The 17470-nt window shown below is 41.3% G+C and overlaps 1 protein-coding gene across 1 annotated transcript; it reads left to right on the plus strand.

Annotated features, from left to right (window-relative positions):
* The first annotated feature begins 16322 nt into the window (after positions 1-16322).
* Positions 16323-17120, plus strand: LOC149146217 (uncharacterized). The gene has a single exon (XM_089452702.1). It carries the CDS (start codon positions 16323-16325, stop codon positions 17118-17120), a length of 798 nt encoding a protein of 265 aa, XP_089308828.1.
* Positions 17121-17470: the final 350 nt, after the last annotated feature.

Below are 17470 nucleotides of genomic sequence, written 5' to 3' on the forward strand. Positions count from 1 at the left end.
TCATGAGGGTGCAATACTCAGAATTTTGGGCAAAAGACAAATGAGTGGACAGATTTATGTATTTCGGATGGGCTGGGCTCCCTATATTATGTTTACGAACAACAGACTCATTTTAATTTTTGGCAGTCTTGTAAGGCACATCGTTATGATCGAACAACTTCTCTAGAGGCACCAATCCTTTGGGTATATGGTTACTAGGCAGCTGGACAATGCTTCCTCGGCCAATCTCGTCCTTTATCTTGGACTGGTCGCATTCTTCCATGGTTTCATTTTCTTGGTCGATGTGTGTTTCAGAAAATTCCTCAATGACTTGTAAAAACCTATTAATTTCATCATCGTCTTCAAAAAATTTCCAATATTTGACATTGTGAGGCAGAGACGGTCTATATTTCACCTAAACTTCATGTCAATTTAGGAGGCAAAGGAGGAATAAATGTGCTAGCAGACACAGCAAGGGAATCAACAAGCTAGTTCTTCATTCTCGAGATGTAAGAAATGCTAAAATTATTAAAAGAATCCTTGAGCTTCCATACCTCATCTCTGTATTCTTTCAGCCTTGGATGCTTTGCTTGGAAAGTTTTATTGACCTGCTGAATGATGAGGTCTGCGTCTCCAAACACTTTCAGGCCTTTGATGCCCATTTCTTTAGTAGCGTTTAAGCCCAATATCAAGGCTTCATACTCTGCTTTTGAAAGATAAATGAATGCATTCCTGTGTGGGGGACACAAGGACTACACCTGCCCCTGCGGCTTCCTTAGAGCAAGCTCCATCAAAGAACATGTCCCAAATCTGTGGGCCTTCTTCCTTTGTGATTTAGCAAACTGGTTTCTTAAGCTGTGTGGAGGCCAACTGAGATTCTTCAATCTGAAGAATACAAGCTCCAAAATCAGTGTCGACAGCGTAGATGGGATGATTAGAGGGATTCTTCTCATCACTGATGATATAAGCCAATTGAGCCTCTCTGTACAATCTCCTATTTTCACCTCCAAAAACTGGGACAGTAGCATAAGACAGATCATTTTGCAATGTTCCACCTAATCTCTTCATCCAGCCTCTGGAAATCAACATGCCAAACTTGGGGGGTATATCTGCTACCACAATATCCATGATCATGCTTTTCATGGGCAGCTGAAACAAGGTGATGGCTAGATCCTTGATTAATCCCAAACATTTCACTTTTCTAGAGTCAAAAGAAAACAAGTCATGATAAGGCTTGGTAATGTCAAGACCCAACTCATCCATGAAAGCCTTGGGCATTAGATTATGGCTAGCTCTAGTGTCCAGAAGGCAGTTGCGAAGGACTTTATCAAGAACAGTCAGAGAGACATAGAATGATGGGGAGTTGTCTTCACAATTTTCAATCATTGGGCTGAGAATAACAGTTAGTTTGTCATCTTGTAGATTTACATAGTCAGTGGAGGTTTGGATGGCTTTAGGCTCAAGGGCCTCGAGGATGGATCTTTTGAAGGACTCATTCTTCACTAGTTCAATCAGAGGTATAGGTATTCTTAGCTTCTGAATTTCTGATTGAAAATTGAAAGGAGAAGGAGACTTGTCAAGGCCTCTTACCTCGTCAGCTGGAGCTTTGAGGATGATGGGACCAACTATCAGTCACTTCTGCTTATTAGCTTGTTGTACTGTAGGGACAACAGCTCTTTGAACATGAGTTTCCTTGGCATTATTTATCTTCAACCTCAGATTATATCTGTGCTAATCTTCAGTTTGCAGAGCAACTTCACCATCCCATTCTTAGTTAATCTAGTCATTGAATAATGAATTTTCATAGGCAGCTGAGGTCAAAAAGGAGGCATTGCCTTTATCTTCCAGACAATGGATCTCATCATCTTCTTCAAACTTCTCTTCTTCCATGACTACATTCTGGAAAGGGGTCTTCACCCTTTGGTCTTCATTAGCATCTTTGCTTCTTTGCAAAATCTGCGACTGCTCATTAGTTCTTCTATATGGATTTGGATTTTTAGGAGAAAAGGTATTAGGAACCCTTCCTTTCCTATAGTGATGCTCAATTTTTAATTTGGAGATTTCAGAGGCTAATGACTCTATCATCTTAGTCATTTTATCTATCTTGGGATCTGAAGATGATGAAGACTCGCCCCTATGTCTCCTTCTACTTCCAAGGCTACATCCTGCATATCAGCCAAAGTAGCACATCACCTCTCCCTCAACAGTAGGTAGAAGTCTAAATCAAAAGCACTGGCATAAGTGAGCTTAGCAGAGGTAGTGGTGGGTTTTACTTCAGCTGGTATCTTGTTATACATGCGGTTAAACCTCTTATTAAAATCAGACAACAACTCACCATTTTCCCTCTTTAAGTTCCCAAACTCAGTGTGGTAGTAGAGGAGATCCTTCTTATCCCCCAAATGCTTTAGGAATGCATCATCTAAAGCCTAAATATCTACTATAGATATTGGGGTTAGTTCTCTAAACCATTTTCTAGCCTCTCCATCTAGGCTTTGGACAAAGACTCTCATCCACACATCATCTTCACTAATGTCCAGGTTATCAACATAGCTATAGAATGATTCAAGATGTTCCTCTGCTGTAACACCTTCAGTCCCAGTGAACTTAGGCCTATACTTCTGATATTCTCTAGTAGGCACGACATTTAAAGGAGTGGGAAATACTAGAGGTCCATATCTAGCAGCTATAATTCTTTCCATTTTGGTAGGTGTTTGTGGTCTTGCCATAGCAGTGGTGGCTATAAGGGTACTGGCAATCTGAATGATAGAGGGATGAGGAGTGACTGATAAGACTAAAGGAGTATGATGAATAGGAGGTGAGGTTTCCTTTGGGCTTACAACAAAAGGAGAACCCAAAGAATAAGGAGCTTTATGAATTTCTGAGATTTTTTTCTTCACTGCTAGTATTAGATGTTATACTCTCAACATGTATCTGTTCTATTGCAGGATTTTCTTGAAGAGATATGGAATATTGTTTAAGTTTACCTGAACCTGATGCTCCTTTCTGCAATACCTTTCTTTCTTTAATGATTTTCTCAGGGCTAGGTACTGGGTCAGCTTGTGACTTCTGAGGATTTCTCCGAGTATGCCTCACAAACTGAGCCAGAACTATGAAGTGGAGTCGCCAAGAGGTTCGTCCTTCAGTAGAGTCACCGATAGATGATTACAACTGGAAAAGTGCCCAGACTTTGTCTATCATCAAAGCTGGATCTATGTCGTCTCCCAGGGAAGTTGAGCTTCAGTCTCCTGTCCCCAGCAATGGCGCCAATTATGTTATCACTTCAGGAAGCTCTCCTAGGTTGCAACTCGGAGATGCCTAGTAACATATAATCTTCAATATTGTTCTCTGAACTATTGGAATGGATGATGGTTTGGATCAAGTCGGATGACTGTTTCAACTCTATTTTTTACTCAAGACATGCATGAACACCCTCAGCTTTACAAGGCTTTAGATCACTCATGCTTAATAGTTTGTAGATTCAATGGATAGATGGAGAATACCGATTGTACCAACAAATACATACATAAACACATATGAATGGCCAGCTACAGGAAGTAAATGAAGTTTTCAAATCTAATTTATCAACGCAAAGATAAGATGACAGTTATCTGGCATTCGACACAAAAGAAAATATGAACAACCTATTCAAGTGCAAGCTTAGAGCAGAAGAGAAAATGCAAATTGAACATGTAACAGCAAAAGAAGCTTATATTGCTAGAATGAAGATGAGAAGCTTGAGTAGCAAAGTATCCACAGTCCCCAAAAGTTGAACCCTTCATACATTTAACTTTCAGCGATTTATAGGCCTTTTACAATGCTCCTGAGCTCTCAAAAGCTCGGAGTGTCTTAATATATCCTCTCTATTTTTTTAACTATCTGATGCCATAACTAGGCATGCATGGGCTCAAAGGTTTCTTCTTCTGACAACAGAGTAACTGCATTCTGATAGTTCGTTGCGTTATCTGGGAGCTCGCTTGTGCAAGCGATGCTCCATGATCGTTTGTTGGTTTGGATAAGTTGCGATGTTGATGCCCCATGATTGCTTCTTGGCCTCTGTCTCCCGGCAACTGTTTCCCGGCCTCTGTTTTGCGATGGAATGGGTCTTCAGGCCTCTGTAATCCTTTTAAATGTTTATAATTTTTTTTTTTTTTGTTTTACAAAGAAAACGCTGCACACTGTAAAATCCCGCCCATCTCTGTTTATTTTGGACTTCAAAAGTCCTCAAATATGGCCTATTCCTCTATCGGGTCCTCCCTCTTGGTCACTATCGCATGTCGCACACGACATGTTCCTATTCTTCCCTGTGTATTTTAGAAATACATTAAAACGCCGGAAATACATTAAAAATGGCTTTGGCGGACCTGAAAATATTATATATTTTCATTCCCGAACCCTTTCGGGTCCAAGTCTTATCGCATCGGAGTTGCTCCAAGGTTCCCTTTGTATTTCATTAAATAACGAAAAACTATGAAAATGCATTAAAAATGGCCTTTCTGCGGACTTCAAATTTTATGCAATATCACGTATAATACTATCGGGTCCGTTCATCGGGTCGCACACATATATGTGTAAAGGCCCTGCCCCATGGTGTTGCTCCGATGCGATATAGCGATGCGATCTTATCGCAATCACATATCGCTCATGTGCCAGTCCATTGCTAGCATGCTTTGTTAATCTCCGATAGCGATCCTGCGACGCTATGTGGGCCGTCGATTTGCGCGCTTGATCGACGGTCCACATTGCATCGCTGATTGCCATCGCAAGTTCCACTCGGTCCGCCCTTAATCCGCCGATTGCCCCCGCCGATCGGATCATCGGAGATCACTGATCGGGGGTGTCTTCTGCCCAACCTTAAGTCCTCCTCTGTGTAGGCCGATTGCGATTTGCCGATTAGATCTGGGCCATTGATCGACCAGATCTGACGGTTGCTGTGCAATTCTCTTATTATGTCTCTGATACTTGGTTTTTTACTGTTTTTATGTGTTTCTGGCCTCCCGATAGTGCTTTTCCGCCATTCCAAGGGTTCTTCTCCTGCGTTGATTTTGATCTTTGGCAGGATTTTGCTGTCTTTTGAAGACTTAAAGAGCATATTATTTGGATTCATTTTTGGGCCAAATGCCAATAAGTCTGACAGTACCAACAACCAATATGCCGCAAATATTAATGCGCCATTGATAATGGAGATACGATATTTATGGGGCAGGTCGTCCAATGCGGACCCGATCCCCAACAAAAATACGTTGCGGTTGTTAAAAAAACAATAATGTATTAAAATGAGAGGGGCGGGGTTTGACCACCCGACCCCTCAACTAATGCTTAATATTGCCACTCCACCTAAACTGCCTCATTATTAAATCTACCGGAGGTATTTTATATAAACCCGTCATTTTTCAGTATGGGGAGACAAATGGAGGAACCAGGAGCGGGCACAGATTTTGAGACAAGAGGAGGCTGTGCACACAGTTCGAGGCAGCGTTTTGCAGGAGGGCCAAATTTTCACTTTGTCAGATTTTGACAAATTTTATATGGTTTCAGCACTTCTTGATGCCACAAACACAATGGCGCTTTCTGTGTCTCCATCGAAGTTCTACATTTTTCAGCCATTTTTAGTATGAGGATGGAACCAAGATTGCTACAAAAATAGGGAGTGGAACCATGATCCTTGAAATTTTCCTGAGGAGGTAATTTTTCTCCATGTCGGAATATAGTCAAGTTTACAGTTGTTTTTCATGGTTTTCTGCAAGGATCGCAATGGAGAAGTCAGATTTGCCTTTGGAGTTGCAGATTTCTCGTCCACCCATGGAGCATAATCTTTGAGGAATCTAGGGGGAATCTAAAAGATTCCTTAATCCCTAGATTCTCACTTTCTCAAAATTCAGAAATTGGACAGTCGATTTTGCACTATTCGACGTCACAAATCTGATGGTGCATTCAGATTTCTCATTCTATCATTATATTCTTCAGCCACTTTCCTAAGTGGAATGCAGGTGTCAACATCCATGTGCGAGCAGTCATGTGATTAATGCCGTGAGATCGATGGTCCGAGCAGCTTTTGTAGTTTGACATCCGTTTCTTCAGATGGCCCTTGGTTGTGAGGTATATGTAATGTTCATGTACTTATTTTGCTATGCATTGTGATGCACAGGTCCTTGATTGATGTTTGATGTGGGTGGGACCTTGTTTCTTCCTCATTTTTATGATTCCTCCTTGATGTGACGCGGAATCGCTTATGTGATGTACTTGTTGTCATGATTCATCATGTTGTGTTTTGAGATCCCTTTGTTGAATGCTGATGGGATACTCATGTTGTCGTCATGCATGTTTGCATTGAGATCCCTTTTATGCCATGTTGGCGAGATGCTCATCATGCATGAGTTTGTCATACTGTTAGGAGTCTTTTGACTAAGAGTTCCTGTAGCAAAACATCTCTTCGAGCCACTCTTGCGTGAGGGCATTTTCCTTGTATGATAACGACATCACCTCTATGTACATCATCACTATTGACAACAATTAATGCAATGGCCTACACCATCTTGACACCGGAGCTCGGAGACGTAGTCCCTCTTGGACAAACTCTGTTATCAACGACTTATGTTTTTATGTTGTTGATGATTGTCTTGTTCCTCTTCTTTACAGCATGCAGATGTATTCATTAATGTTCTTTTAAAAATACAATTTAACACATCACAAAAGTAAAAGGTCTTGGAAGCGTGCTTCGTCACACCCGGACCTAGATCAAGTGGTATCAGAGCGGTCTTTGCGTTGATGTGAATTGCAGCGTGAGCAATGGAACGTGCAGCGACAAAGGATGAAAAAGCGATGTACGCGAACATGCTTAACATTTCCAAAAGGGTAGAGATAATGTATGAAACTCTACAAAAAGAGACAGAGGAAAAGGAGCGATTGCAGCTTCAGTTGCAAGCCACAGAAGAGGCTCTGGAAGAACTGAAGCATAACAAACATAATCTTCAAACGGAGAACGTTGAATTGAAGATGCATCTACATGAAGAGAAAGAGGAGAAACAAAGTTTGCTAAGACAGCTGCAAGCAAAGGACAAGGCTTTGGAAAAGCTGTAGAGTGACCCATGTGAGGTAAAAAGTAGTTCTCAATCTTCATGTATGGGATGCTTGGGTCATTAGTTGGTCATGAAAGTCAAGCATGTAATTTGCAAAAAAATGTACTACAGGTTGCAGGCGTCGACTCATCGCTTAAGGCTCCGAAGAAAAAAGGTGAAGGAGATGGAAGCAAGACCTTTCAGGACGCTTGTGATGCAGACAAGGTACAAAGAAGTTGTAGATTATTTTTCATGCTTTTGGAGGACCAAACGCTCCTCAGTGGGGAGGATTTATCCAGGTGGCTCCAGAGACACACATAAGACAAAGAGGACTCAGGAAAGCTCAAAAATCAAAATGTTTGGATTATGCTCAAACCAATACTAGAGTGTAGATCTCGTTGTCTTGATCGCGGTGGTGTGAACGGTTCGTCAATTCGAGTCCGGATGAAGGAGATAGAGGTAGTCAAAGTTAGGCTGACTTTTTGATGACTGGGCAGGTTTAACGAGGACACAATTTGCACTTTTCAAGTGGACGGAATTTGGCCAACTCCGGCCAGATTCCGGGCAAAATCGTGGCCTTGTTAAAAAGACTCCTACGACTTAAAACAAAATTTCTAAAATGGGCCTATTTATTTAAAATGAAATATACACACACACACACACATATATATATATAAAAGGGAGGTGGTAGGCCACCACCCCACGCCTCCCCAACACATATAAACCATCGTATTAATAAAAGGGACCAGTGGGAGTTGAACCCACAAACGGTGGGAGGGTTGGCCCCGCCCACGCGGCTGCCCCATGGTACAACCTCCAAAACAACGCCACCAAACTCCCATGATACGTACCAACAACCAATATGCCCCAAATATTAATGCGCCATTGATAACGGAGATACAGGATTTATTGGGCGAGCCACCCAATGCAGACTCGGCCCTGAGCAAAAATACATTGCGGTTGTTAAAAAAACAATAATGTATTAAAATGAGAGGAGCGGGGTTTGACCACCCGACCCCTCCTCAACTAATGCTTAATATTGCAACTCCACCTAAACTGCCTCATTGTTAAATCTGTCGAAGGTATTTTATATAAACCCGTCATTTTTTAGTATGGGGGGACAGATGGAGGAACCAGGAGTGGGCACAGATTTTGAGACATGAGGCTGTGAACGTAGTTCGAGGCAATGTTTTGGAGGAGGGCCGAATTTTCACTATGTCAGATTTTGACAAATTTTATATGGTTTCAGCACTTCTCGACGCCACGAATGCAATGGCGTTGTACGTGTCTCCATTAGAGTTCTACATTTCCCGGCCATTTTCAATATGAGGATGGAACCATGATTGCTGCAAAAACAAGGAGCAGAACCATGATCCTTGAAATTTTCCTGAGGAGGTAATTTTTCTCCATGTCGGAATATAGTCAAGTTTACAGTCGTTTTTTATGGTTTTCCGCAGGGATCGCAATGGCAAAGTTAGATTCACCTTTGGAGTTGCAGATTTCCTTTCCACCCATGGAGCAGAATCTTTAAGGAATCTAGGGGGATCTAAAAGATTCCTTAAGCCCCAGATTCTCACTTTCTCAGAATTCATAAATTGGACTGTCGATTTTTCACTATTCAACGTCACAAATCTAATGGTGTGTTCATATTTCTCATTCTATTCTTCAGCCACTTTCCTAAGTGGAATGCAGGTGTCAACATCCATGTGCAAGCAGTAATGTGATTGATGTCGTGAGATCGATGGTCCGAGAATCTTCAGCAGTTTGACATCCGCTTCTTCAGATGGCCCTTGGTTGTGAGGTATATGTTGTGTTCATGTACTTATTTTGCTATGCATTGTGCTGCACAGGACCTTGACTGATGTTTGATGTGGGATCCTGTTTCTTACTCAATTTTATGATTCCTGCTTGATGTGATGCGGAATCGCTTATGTGATGTACTTGTTGTCATGACTCATCATGTTGTGTTTTGAGATCCCTTTGTTGTATGTTGATGGGATACTCATGTTGTCGTCATGCATGTTTGCATTGAGATCCCTTTTATGCCATGTTGGCGGGATGCTCATCATGCATGAGTTTGTGTCATATTGATAGGAGTCTTTTGACTGAGAGTTCCTGTAGCAGAACATCTCTTAAAGCCACTCCTGCGTGAGGGCATTTTCCTTGTATGACAACGACATCACCTCTATGTACATCATTACCATTGACAACATTTAATGCAACGGCCTACACCATCTTGACACCGAGGCTTGGAGACGTAGTCCCTCTTGGACGAACTCCGTTATTGGCGACTTATGTTTTTATGTTGCTGATGATTGTCTTGTTCCTCTTCTTTACAGCATGCAAATGTATTCATTAATGTTCTTTTAAAAATAGAATTTAACACATCACAAAAGTAAAATGTCTTGGAAGGGTCCTTTGTCACACCCGGACCTGGATCAAGTGGTATCGGAGCGGTCTTTGCGTTGATGTGAATTGCAGCGTGAGCAATGGAACGTGTAGCAACAGAGGATGAAAAAGCAATGTATGCGACCATGCTTAAAATTTCCAAAAGGGTAGAGATAATGTATGAAACTCTACAGAAAGAGACAGAGGAAAAGGAGTGATTGCAGCTTCAGTTGCAAGCCACAGAAGAGGCTCTAGAAGAACTGAAGCATAACAAACATAATCTTCAAACGGAGAATGTTGAATTGAAGATGCATCTACATGAAGAGAAAGAGGAGAAACAAAGTTTGCTATGATGTTGATTTACTCTTTCTAAATCAATAGAGGAGGTAAAAGATGTTGATTTCCTTTCGGTTTCGTCTTCACACAGTATGAGTTCTGTTGGAGATTTGGAGATCCCAATTACAAGGACAAACATGAGGCTCCTTACAAGGACAAGGCATAAGGAGGAAGAAGAACTTGGTGTTAATAACCAAGGCATAACTCAACCTTTGGAGGTTGTGCATGAACATCGATTTGTAGGCTCAAGATACACTAAAGGAGAACGCTCGAAGGTGTCAGATTCATCCGAGGCATCGTCGAAATCGTCGAGGAAAGAGAATGATGGGAACACATCCCCATCATCCCATGGCAGTGGCCATTGCAGGGAAAGAGCTGACATAAGCTCTCCTCGCCATACTTACACCAGAGACAGTGAGGAAAGGTATAACCACTCTCGACATTCGAATGCTCATTTTGATTACAATCTTGTTGTTAATAATATGCGTAAAACATGGCATCGAAAAACATGCACCTTTTGTGGATTACATAACCATACATTTTCTAAGTGTTGCAAAAGAATGGTAGCACTCAAAAGGATGAGGCGTGAAAGAGTCTCTCAACAGTAGGTAAAGAAACATGTTAAGCAAATCTGGAGGAAGAAGACCTATTGCAGTCATTGCGACAGAAATGGCCATCAAAGAGCCACTTGTTGGAGGCTTCATCTAGAGTAGCACCTTAAAGACAAAGTGTCGATGCATGAACCAAATGAAACAATTGTTCGACAAGCAAAACCACCACAAGGGGATGACTGTTTACCTTGATAAGTGAGAAATGGTTTTGAGATATGTTAGCGTTTCATGGTCGTGCTTTCGTGAATGATTTGTTGCATTTTAAAATGTAAAAGTGATGATGTGTTTTCCATGACTTGTTAGGAAACAATGATGTATGGTCTTATTTTGAGTTTCATTTTAAATCATGAAAGTGATGTCGTGTTTCCATCACTTGTCGAAAGAAAAAATAGTGTTGGCCTTATCTTTGTAAATCATGTGTTGCAACGATGATGTGTTTTCCATCACTTGTTGAAGCAACAATGATAGGTTGGCCTTGTTGTCGTAGCTGGGGTATTGCGTCCATCTTGATGTAAACTTGACCACCGAGTATGTGTTATAAACTCGTGGCAAGTATGGGATGCTTGGGTCATTAGTTGGTCATGAAAGTCAAGCATGTAATTTGTAAAACAATGTACTATAGGTTGCAGGTGTTGGCTCATCACTTAAGGCTCCAAAGAACAAAGGTGAAGGAGATGGAAGCGAGACCTTTCAGGACGCTTGTGATGCAGACAAGGTACAGAGAAGTTGTAGATTATTTTTCATGCTTTTGGAGGACCAAAAGCTCCTCAGTGGGGAGGATTGATCCAGGTGGCTCCAGAGACACACACAAGACAAAGAGGACTCAGGAAAGCTCAAAAATCAAAGTGTTTGGATTATGCTCAAACTAGAACCAGAGCATAGATCTCGTTGTCTTGATCGCAATGGTGTGAACGGTTCATCAATCCGAGTTCGAATGAAGGAGATAGAGGCAGTCAAAGTTGGGTTGACTTTTTGATGACTGGCCAGGGTTAACGAGGACACAATTCGCACTTTTCCGGCGAATGGAATTTGGCCAACTCCGGCTAGATTCCGGGCAAAATCGTGGCCTCGTTAAAAAGACTCCTACGCCTTAAAAATAGAATTTCTAAAATGGGCCTATTTATTTAAAATTTAATATATATATATATATATACCTCTATATATGTATATATATATATCTATATATATATATATATACCTCTATATATATATATATATACATATATAGAGATATATATACCTATATATATATATAGGTATATATATGTATATATATATATATCTATATATATATATATATATATATATATATATATATAGGTATATATATCTCTATATATGTATATATATATATCTATATATATATATATATACCTCTATATATATATATATATATACATATATAGAGGTATATATATATATATATACCTCTCTATATATATATATACCTCTATATATGTATATATATATATCTATATATATAGAGGTATATATATAGGTATATATATACCTCTATATATATATATATATAGGTATATATATACCTATATATATATATATATATATAAGGGAGGTGGTAGGCCACCACCCCCACCACCCCATGCCTCCCCAACACATATAAACCATTGTATTAATAAAAGGGGCCAGTGGGAGTTGAACCCACGGACGGCGGGAGGGTCAGCCCCACCCACGAGGCCGCCCCATGGTACAACCTCCAAAACAACGCCACCGAACTCCCATGATACATACCAACAACAAATATGCCACAAATATTAATGCGCCATTGATAACGGAGATACAGAATTTATAAGGAAGGCCGCCCAATGCAGACCCGACCCTGAGCAAAAATACATTGTGGTTGTTAAAAAACAATAATGTATTAAAATAAGAGGGGTGGGGTTTGACCACCCGACCCCTCCTCAACTAATGCTTAATATTGCCACTCCACCTAAACCGCCTCATTGTTAAATCTGTCGAAGGAATTTTATATAAACCCGTCATTTTTTGGTATGGGGGGACAGATGGAGGAACCAGGAGCGGTCACGGATTTCGAGACATGAGGAGGATGTGCACGCAGTTCGAGGCAGCATTTTGCGGGAGGGCCGAATTTTTAGTTTGTCAGATCTTGACAAATTTTATATGGTTTCAGCACTTCTTAACGCCACGAACGCAATGGCATTGTCAATTTCTCCATCAGAGTTCTACATTTCCCAACCATCTTCTGTATGAGGATGGAACCATGATTGCTGCAAAAACAGGGCGCAGAACCATGATCCTTGAAATTTTCCTGAGGAAGTAATTTTTCTCCATGTCGGAATATAGTCAAGTTTACAGTCGTTTTTCATGGTTTTTCGCAAGGATCGCAATGGAAAAGTCAAATTCGCCTTTGGAGTTGCATATTTCCCTTATACACATGGAGCAGAATCTTTGAGGAATCTAGGGGGATCTAAAAGATTCCTTAAGCCCCAGATTCTCACTTTCTCAGAATTCAGAAATTGGACAGTCGATTTTGCACTATTCGATGTCACAAATCTGATGGTGCGTTCAGATTTCTCATTCTCTCATTCTATTCCTCAGCCACTTTCCTAAGTAGAATGCAGGTGTCAACATCCATGTGCAAGCAGTAATGTGATTAATGTCGTGAGATCGATGGTCCGAGCATCTTCAACAGTTTGACATTCGCTTCTTCAGATGGCCCTTGGTTGTGAGGTATATGCTGTGTTCATGTACTTATTTTGCTATGCATTGTGCTGCACAGGTCCTTGATTGATGTTTGCTGTGGAATCCTGTTTCTTGCTCATTTTTATGATTCCCGCTTGATGTGATGCGGAATCGCCTATGTGATGTACTTGTTGTCATGACTCATCATGTTGTGTTTTGAGATCCCTTTGTTGTATGTTGATGGGATACTCATGTTGTCATCATGCATGTTTGCATTGAGATCCCTTTTATGCCATGTTGGCGGGATGCTCATCATGCATGAGTTTGTGTCATACTGATAGGAGTCTTTTGACTAAGAGTTCCTGTAGTAGAACATCTCTTAGAGCCACTCCTGCGTGAGGGCATTTTCCTTGTATGACAACGACATCACCTCTATGTACATCATCACTATTGACAACACTTAATGCAGTGGCCTACACCATCTTGACACCGGGGCTCGGAGACGTAGTCCCTCTTGGACGAACTCTGTTATCAACAACTTATGTTTTTATGTTGCTGATGATTATCTTGTTCCTCTTCTTTACAACATGCAGATGTATTCATTAATGTTCTTTTTAAAATGCAATTTAGCACATCACAAAAGTAAAAGGTCTTGGAAGGGTCCTTCGTCACACCCGGACCTGGATCAAGTGGTATCAGAGCAGTCTTTGCGTTGATGTGAATTGTAGCGTGAACAATGGAACGTGCAGCAACAGAGGATGAAAAAGCAATGTACGCAACCATGCTTAACATTTCCAAAAGGGTAGAGATAATGTATGAAACTCTACAGAAAGAGACAGAGGAAAAGGAGCGATTGCAGCTTCAGTTGCAAGCCACAGAAGAGGCTCTGGAAGAACTGAAGCATAACAAACATAATCTTCAAACGGAGAACATTGAATTGAAGATGCATCTACATGAAGAGAAAGAGGAGAAACAAAGTTTGCTACGACAGTTGCAAGTAAAGGACGAGACCTTGGAAAAGCTGTAGAGTGACCCATGTGAGGTAAAAGTAGTTCTCCAACTTCATGTATGTTTCCTGATGATGATTTTGCTATTTTTGAAAATCATACCACAGGAATTGGCTCCAAATTGTTGAAGAGAATGGGGTATGAAGGAAAAGGCTTGGGCGTTAATGGCCAAGGCATTGTCAACCCCATCAAAGTAGAGGAATTACCCCGTCAGGCAGGACTTGGGTATGTTAGAAAGGAAGTTGGGGAATGCGTCGAGGCAACGAACAAAACACCAACAACAAATGATGAGATACCCTCATCAGTTCTTTCTAAATCAATAGAGGAGGTAAAATATTTTGATTTCCTTTCGGTTTCGTCTTCACACAGTATGAGTTCTGTTGGAGATTTGTAGATCCCAATTACAGGGACAAACATGAGGCTCCTTACAAGGAAGAGGCATAAGGATTAAGAAGAACTTGGTGTTAATAACCAAGGCATAACTCAACCTTTGGAGGTTGTGCATAAACATCGATTTGCAGGCTCAAGATACACTAAAGGAGAATGCTCGAAGGTGTCAGATTCATCCGAGGCATCGTCGAAATCGTCGAGGAAAGAGAATGATGGGAACACATCCTCATCATCCCAAGGCAGCGGCCATCGCAGGGAAAGAGCTGACGTAAGCTCTCCTCGCCATACTTACACCAGAGACAGCGAGGAAAGGTATAACCACTCTCGACATTCGAATGCTCATTTCGATTACAATCATGTTGTTAATAATGAGCGTAAAACATGGCATCGAAAAACATGCACCTTTTGTGGATTACATAACCATACATTTTCTAAGTGTTGCAAAAGAATGGCAGCACTCAAAAGGATGAGGTGTGAAAGACCCTCTCAACAGTAGGTAAAGAAACATGTTAAGCAAATCTGGAGGAAGAAGACCTATTGCAGTCATTGCGACAAAAATGGCCATCAAAGAGCCAATTGTTGGAGGCTCCATCTAGAGCAGCACCTTAAAGACAAAGTGTCGATGCATGAACCAAATGAAACAATTGTTCGACAAGAAAAATGACCACAAGGGGATGACCGTTCACCTTGATAAGTGAGAAATGGTTTTTAGATATGTTAGCGTTTCATGGTTGTGCTTTCATGAATCATTTGTTGCATTTTAAAATGTAAAAGTGATGATGTGTTTTCCATGACTTGTTAAGCAACAATGATGTTTGGTCTTATTTTGAGTTTCATTTTAAACCGTGAAAGTGGTGTCGTGTTTCCATAACTTGTCGAAAGAAAAAATAGTGTTGGCCTTATCTTTGTAAATCATGTGTTGGAACGATGATGTGTTTTCCATCACTTGTTGAAGCAACAATGATAGGTTGGCCTTGTTGTCGTAGCTGGGGTATTGCATCCATCTTGATGTAAACTTGACCACCGAGTATGTGTTATAAACTCGTGGCAAGTATGGGATGCTTGGGTCATTAGTTGGTCATGAAAGTCAATCGTGTAATTTGAAAAACAATGTACTACAAGTTGCAGGTGTCGGCTCATTGCTTAAGGCTCCAAAGAACAAAGGTGAAGGAGATGGAAGCGAGACCTTTTAGGATGCTTGTGATGTAGACAAGGTACAGAGAAGTTGCAGATTATTTTTCATGCTTTTGGAGGACCAAAAGCTCCTCAGTGGGGAGGATTGATTGAGGTGGCTCCAGAGACACCAACAGGACAGAGGACTCATGAAATCTCAAAAATAAAAGTGTTTGGATTATGCTCAATGTAGGACCAGAGTGTAGATCTCATTGTCCTAATCGTGGTGGTGCGAACGGTTCGTCAATCCGAGTCTGGATGAAGGAGATATAGGCAGTCAAAGTTGGGTTGACTTTTTGATGACTCGGCAGGTTTAACAAGGACACAATTTCCACTTTTCCGGCGAACGGAATCCGGCCAACTCCGGCCAGATTCCGGGAAAAATCTTGGCCTCGTTAAAATGACTCCTACGCCTTAAAAACAGAGTTTTTAAAACAGGCCTATTTATTGAAAATAAAATAAAATAAAATAATATATATATATATATATATATATATATATATATATATATATATATATATATATATATAAAAGGGAGGTGGTGGGCCACCACCCCATGCCTCCCCAACACATATAAACCATCATATTAATAAAAGGGGCCAGTGGACAATTCAGTTTGGCTCTTCATCTAAATAACTGAACGAACCACACTCCTGAGAAACCTAGCGCGCGCGCGTCGCCTGCCGCCTCCAGTCCTCTGGTTTGCGCCCCCATTCTTCCTGATGGCTCCTCCGGAGGCTCCACCAGAGGAGGTTGCACAGCAGCAGGCTTTCTCAGCCCTTGTTAGTTCCCTGCCGCCTCAACGAGATCGCCCAACCCTTTCAAAATTTGTAAAAAAAATAGAAGGACTTCATGAGGTTTCCCTTCATCCTACTTTGCCTAGAATGGCTGCTCTAGCTCTGGCCGAAAAGGGTCTGATAGGGCAATTCACTGGTCTTTGGCCCTCACCTAAAATTGTTCAGAGGTGGGTGGAAAGAAATTGGTCAGACAAAATCCAAGGAAAAATTGCTATTAGATTCTGCGGGAAGGGCTACTTTACCTTTCACTTCGAGACAAAGAATGACAAGGATCTGATTTTTCGCAATGGACCATATTTTATGGACTCCAGAGGTCTGTACCTAAACAAGTGGACACCAGATTTCGATCCAGAGCTTGACATCCCTAATGCAGTTCCTGTTTGGGTTCGTCTCCCACGTCTCCCATTACACTGCTGGGGAGATGACTCTGTGCGAGCCATTGGAAATGCAGTCGGCAAATATATCAACAGAAGCGAACCAAGAGACAACATGCAAGCATGCGCCCGTATCTGCGTCGAGGTCGACCTGGGCAAAGGACTTCCAGAAGCTATCAAGATCAAAGTTGATGAATGGTCGCACATACAACAACTCGACTACGAACAGATCCCCTTCAAATGTAAGGTATGTCACGAGTATGGTCATTTTGCCAATCGCTGCACTAAGATTATTAATGTGGATAATAATACTCAAGATCAGCAATGGGAAGTGGTTAAAAATAAATAAAAAATCTGCCCCTAGTCCCTGTTTACCCAATGAACCTGGTCCCTCTTCTCTTAAAACCTCTGCCCAAATCTCGTCTCCTCCGCCTTCCCCTCCTCATCAATCTCATTCCCCTGTACTTGAAAACCCCCTTCATTCTCCTCCATCCACCAACCCTTTCCATGTTCTTTCCCTCCCTGAAGATGACCCTTCCCCTTCGATCCCTCCTGACCAACCCTCCTCCCCTCATTCTATGAGTGCCCTTCCTCCACTCTTAATTGAACCTCTCCCCCCTAGAATTACCCGTATCAACTCTAAGGACCAGGGTTCCTCCTTTGATGGACAAAAGAAGCCGGGGAGAAAGACTACAAAGC

Source organism: Pinus tabuliformis, chromosome X (genome assembly GCF_031772625.1).
Source record: "Pinus tabuliformis cultivar Carrire ecotype Pingquan chromosome X, CPIR1, whole genome shotgun sequence".
Lineage (NCBI taxonomy): Eukaryota > Viridiplantae > Streptophyta > Pinopsida > Pinales > Pinaceae > Pinus > Pinus tabuliformis.

Bases quoted from the DNA above. Each gene is read 5' to 3' on its own strand.
- LOC149146217 (XM_089452702.1), top strand. From the start codon at position 16,323: ATGGCTCCTCCGGAGGCTCCACCAGAGGAGGTTGCACAGCAGCAGGCT.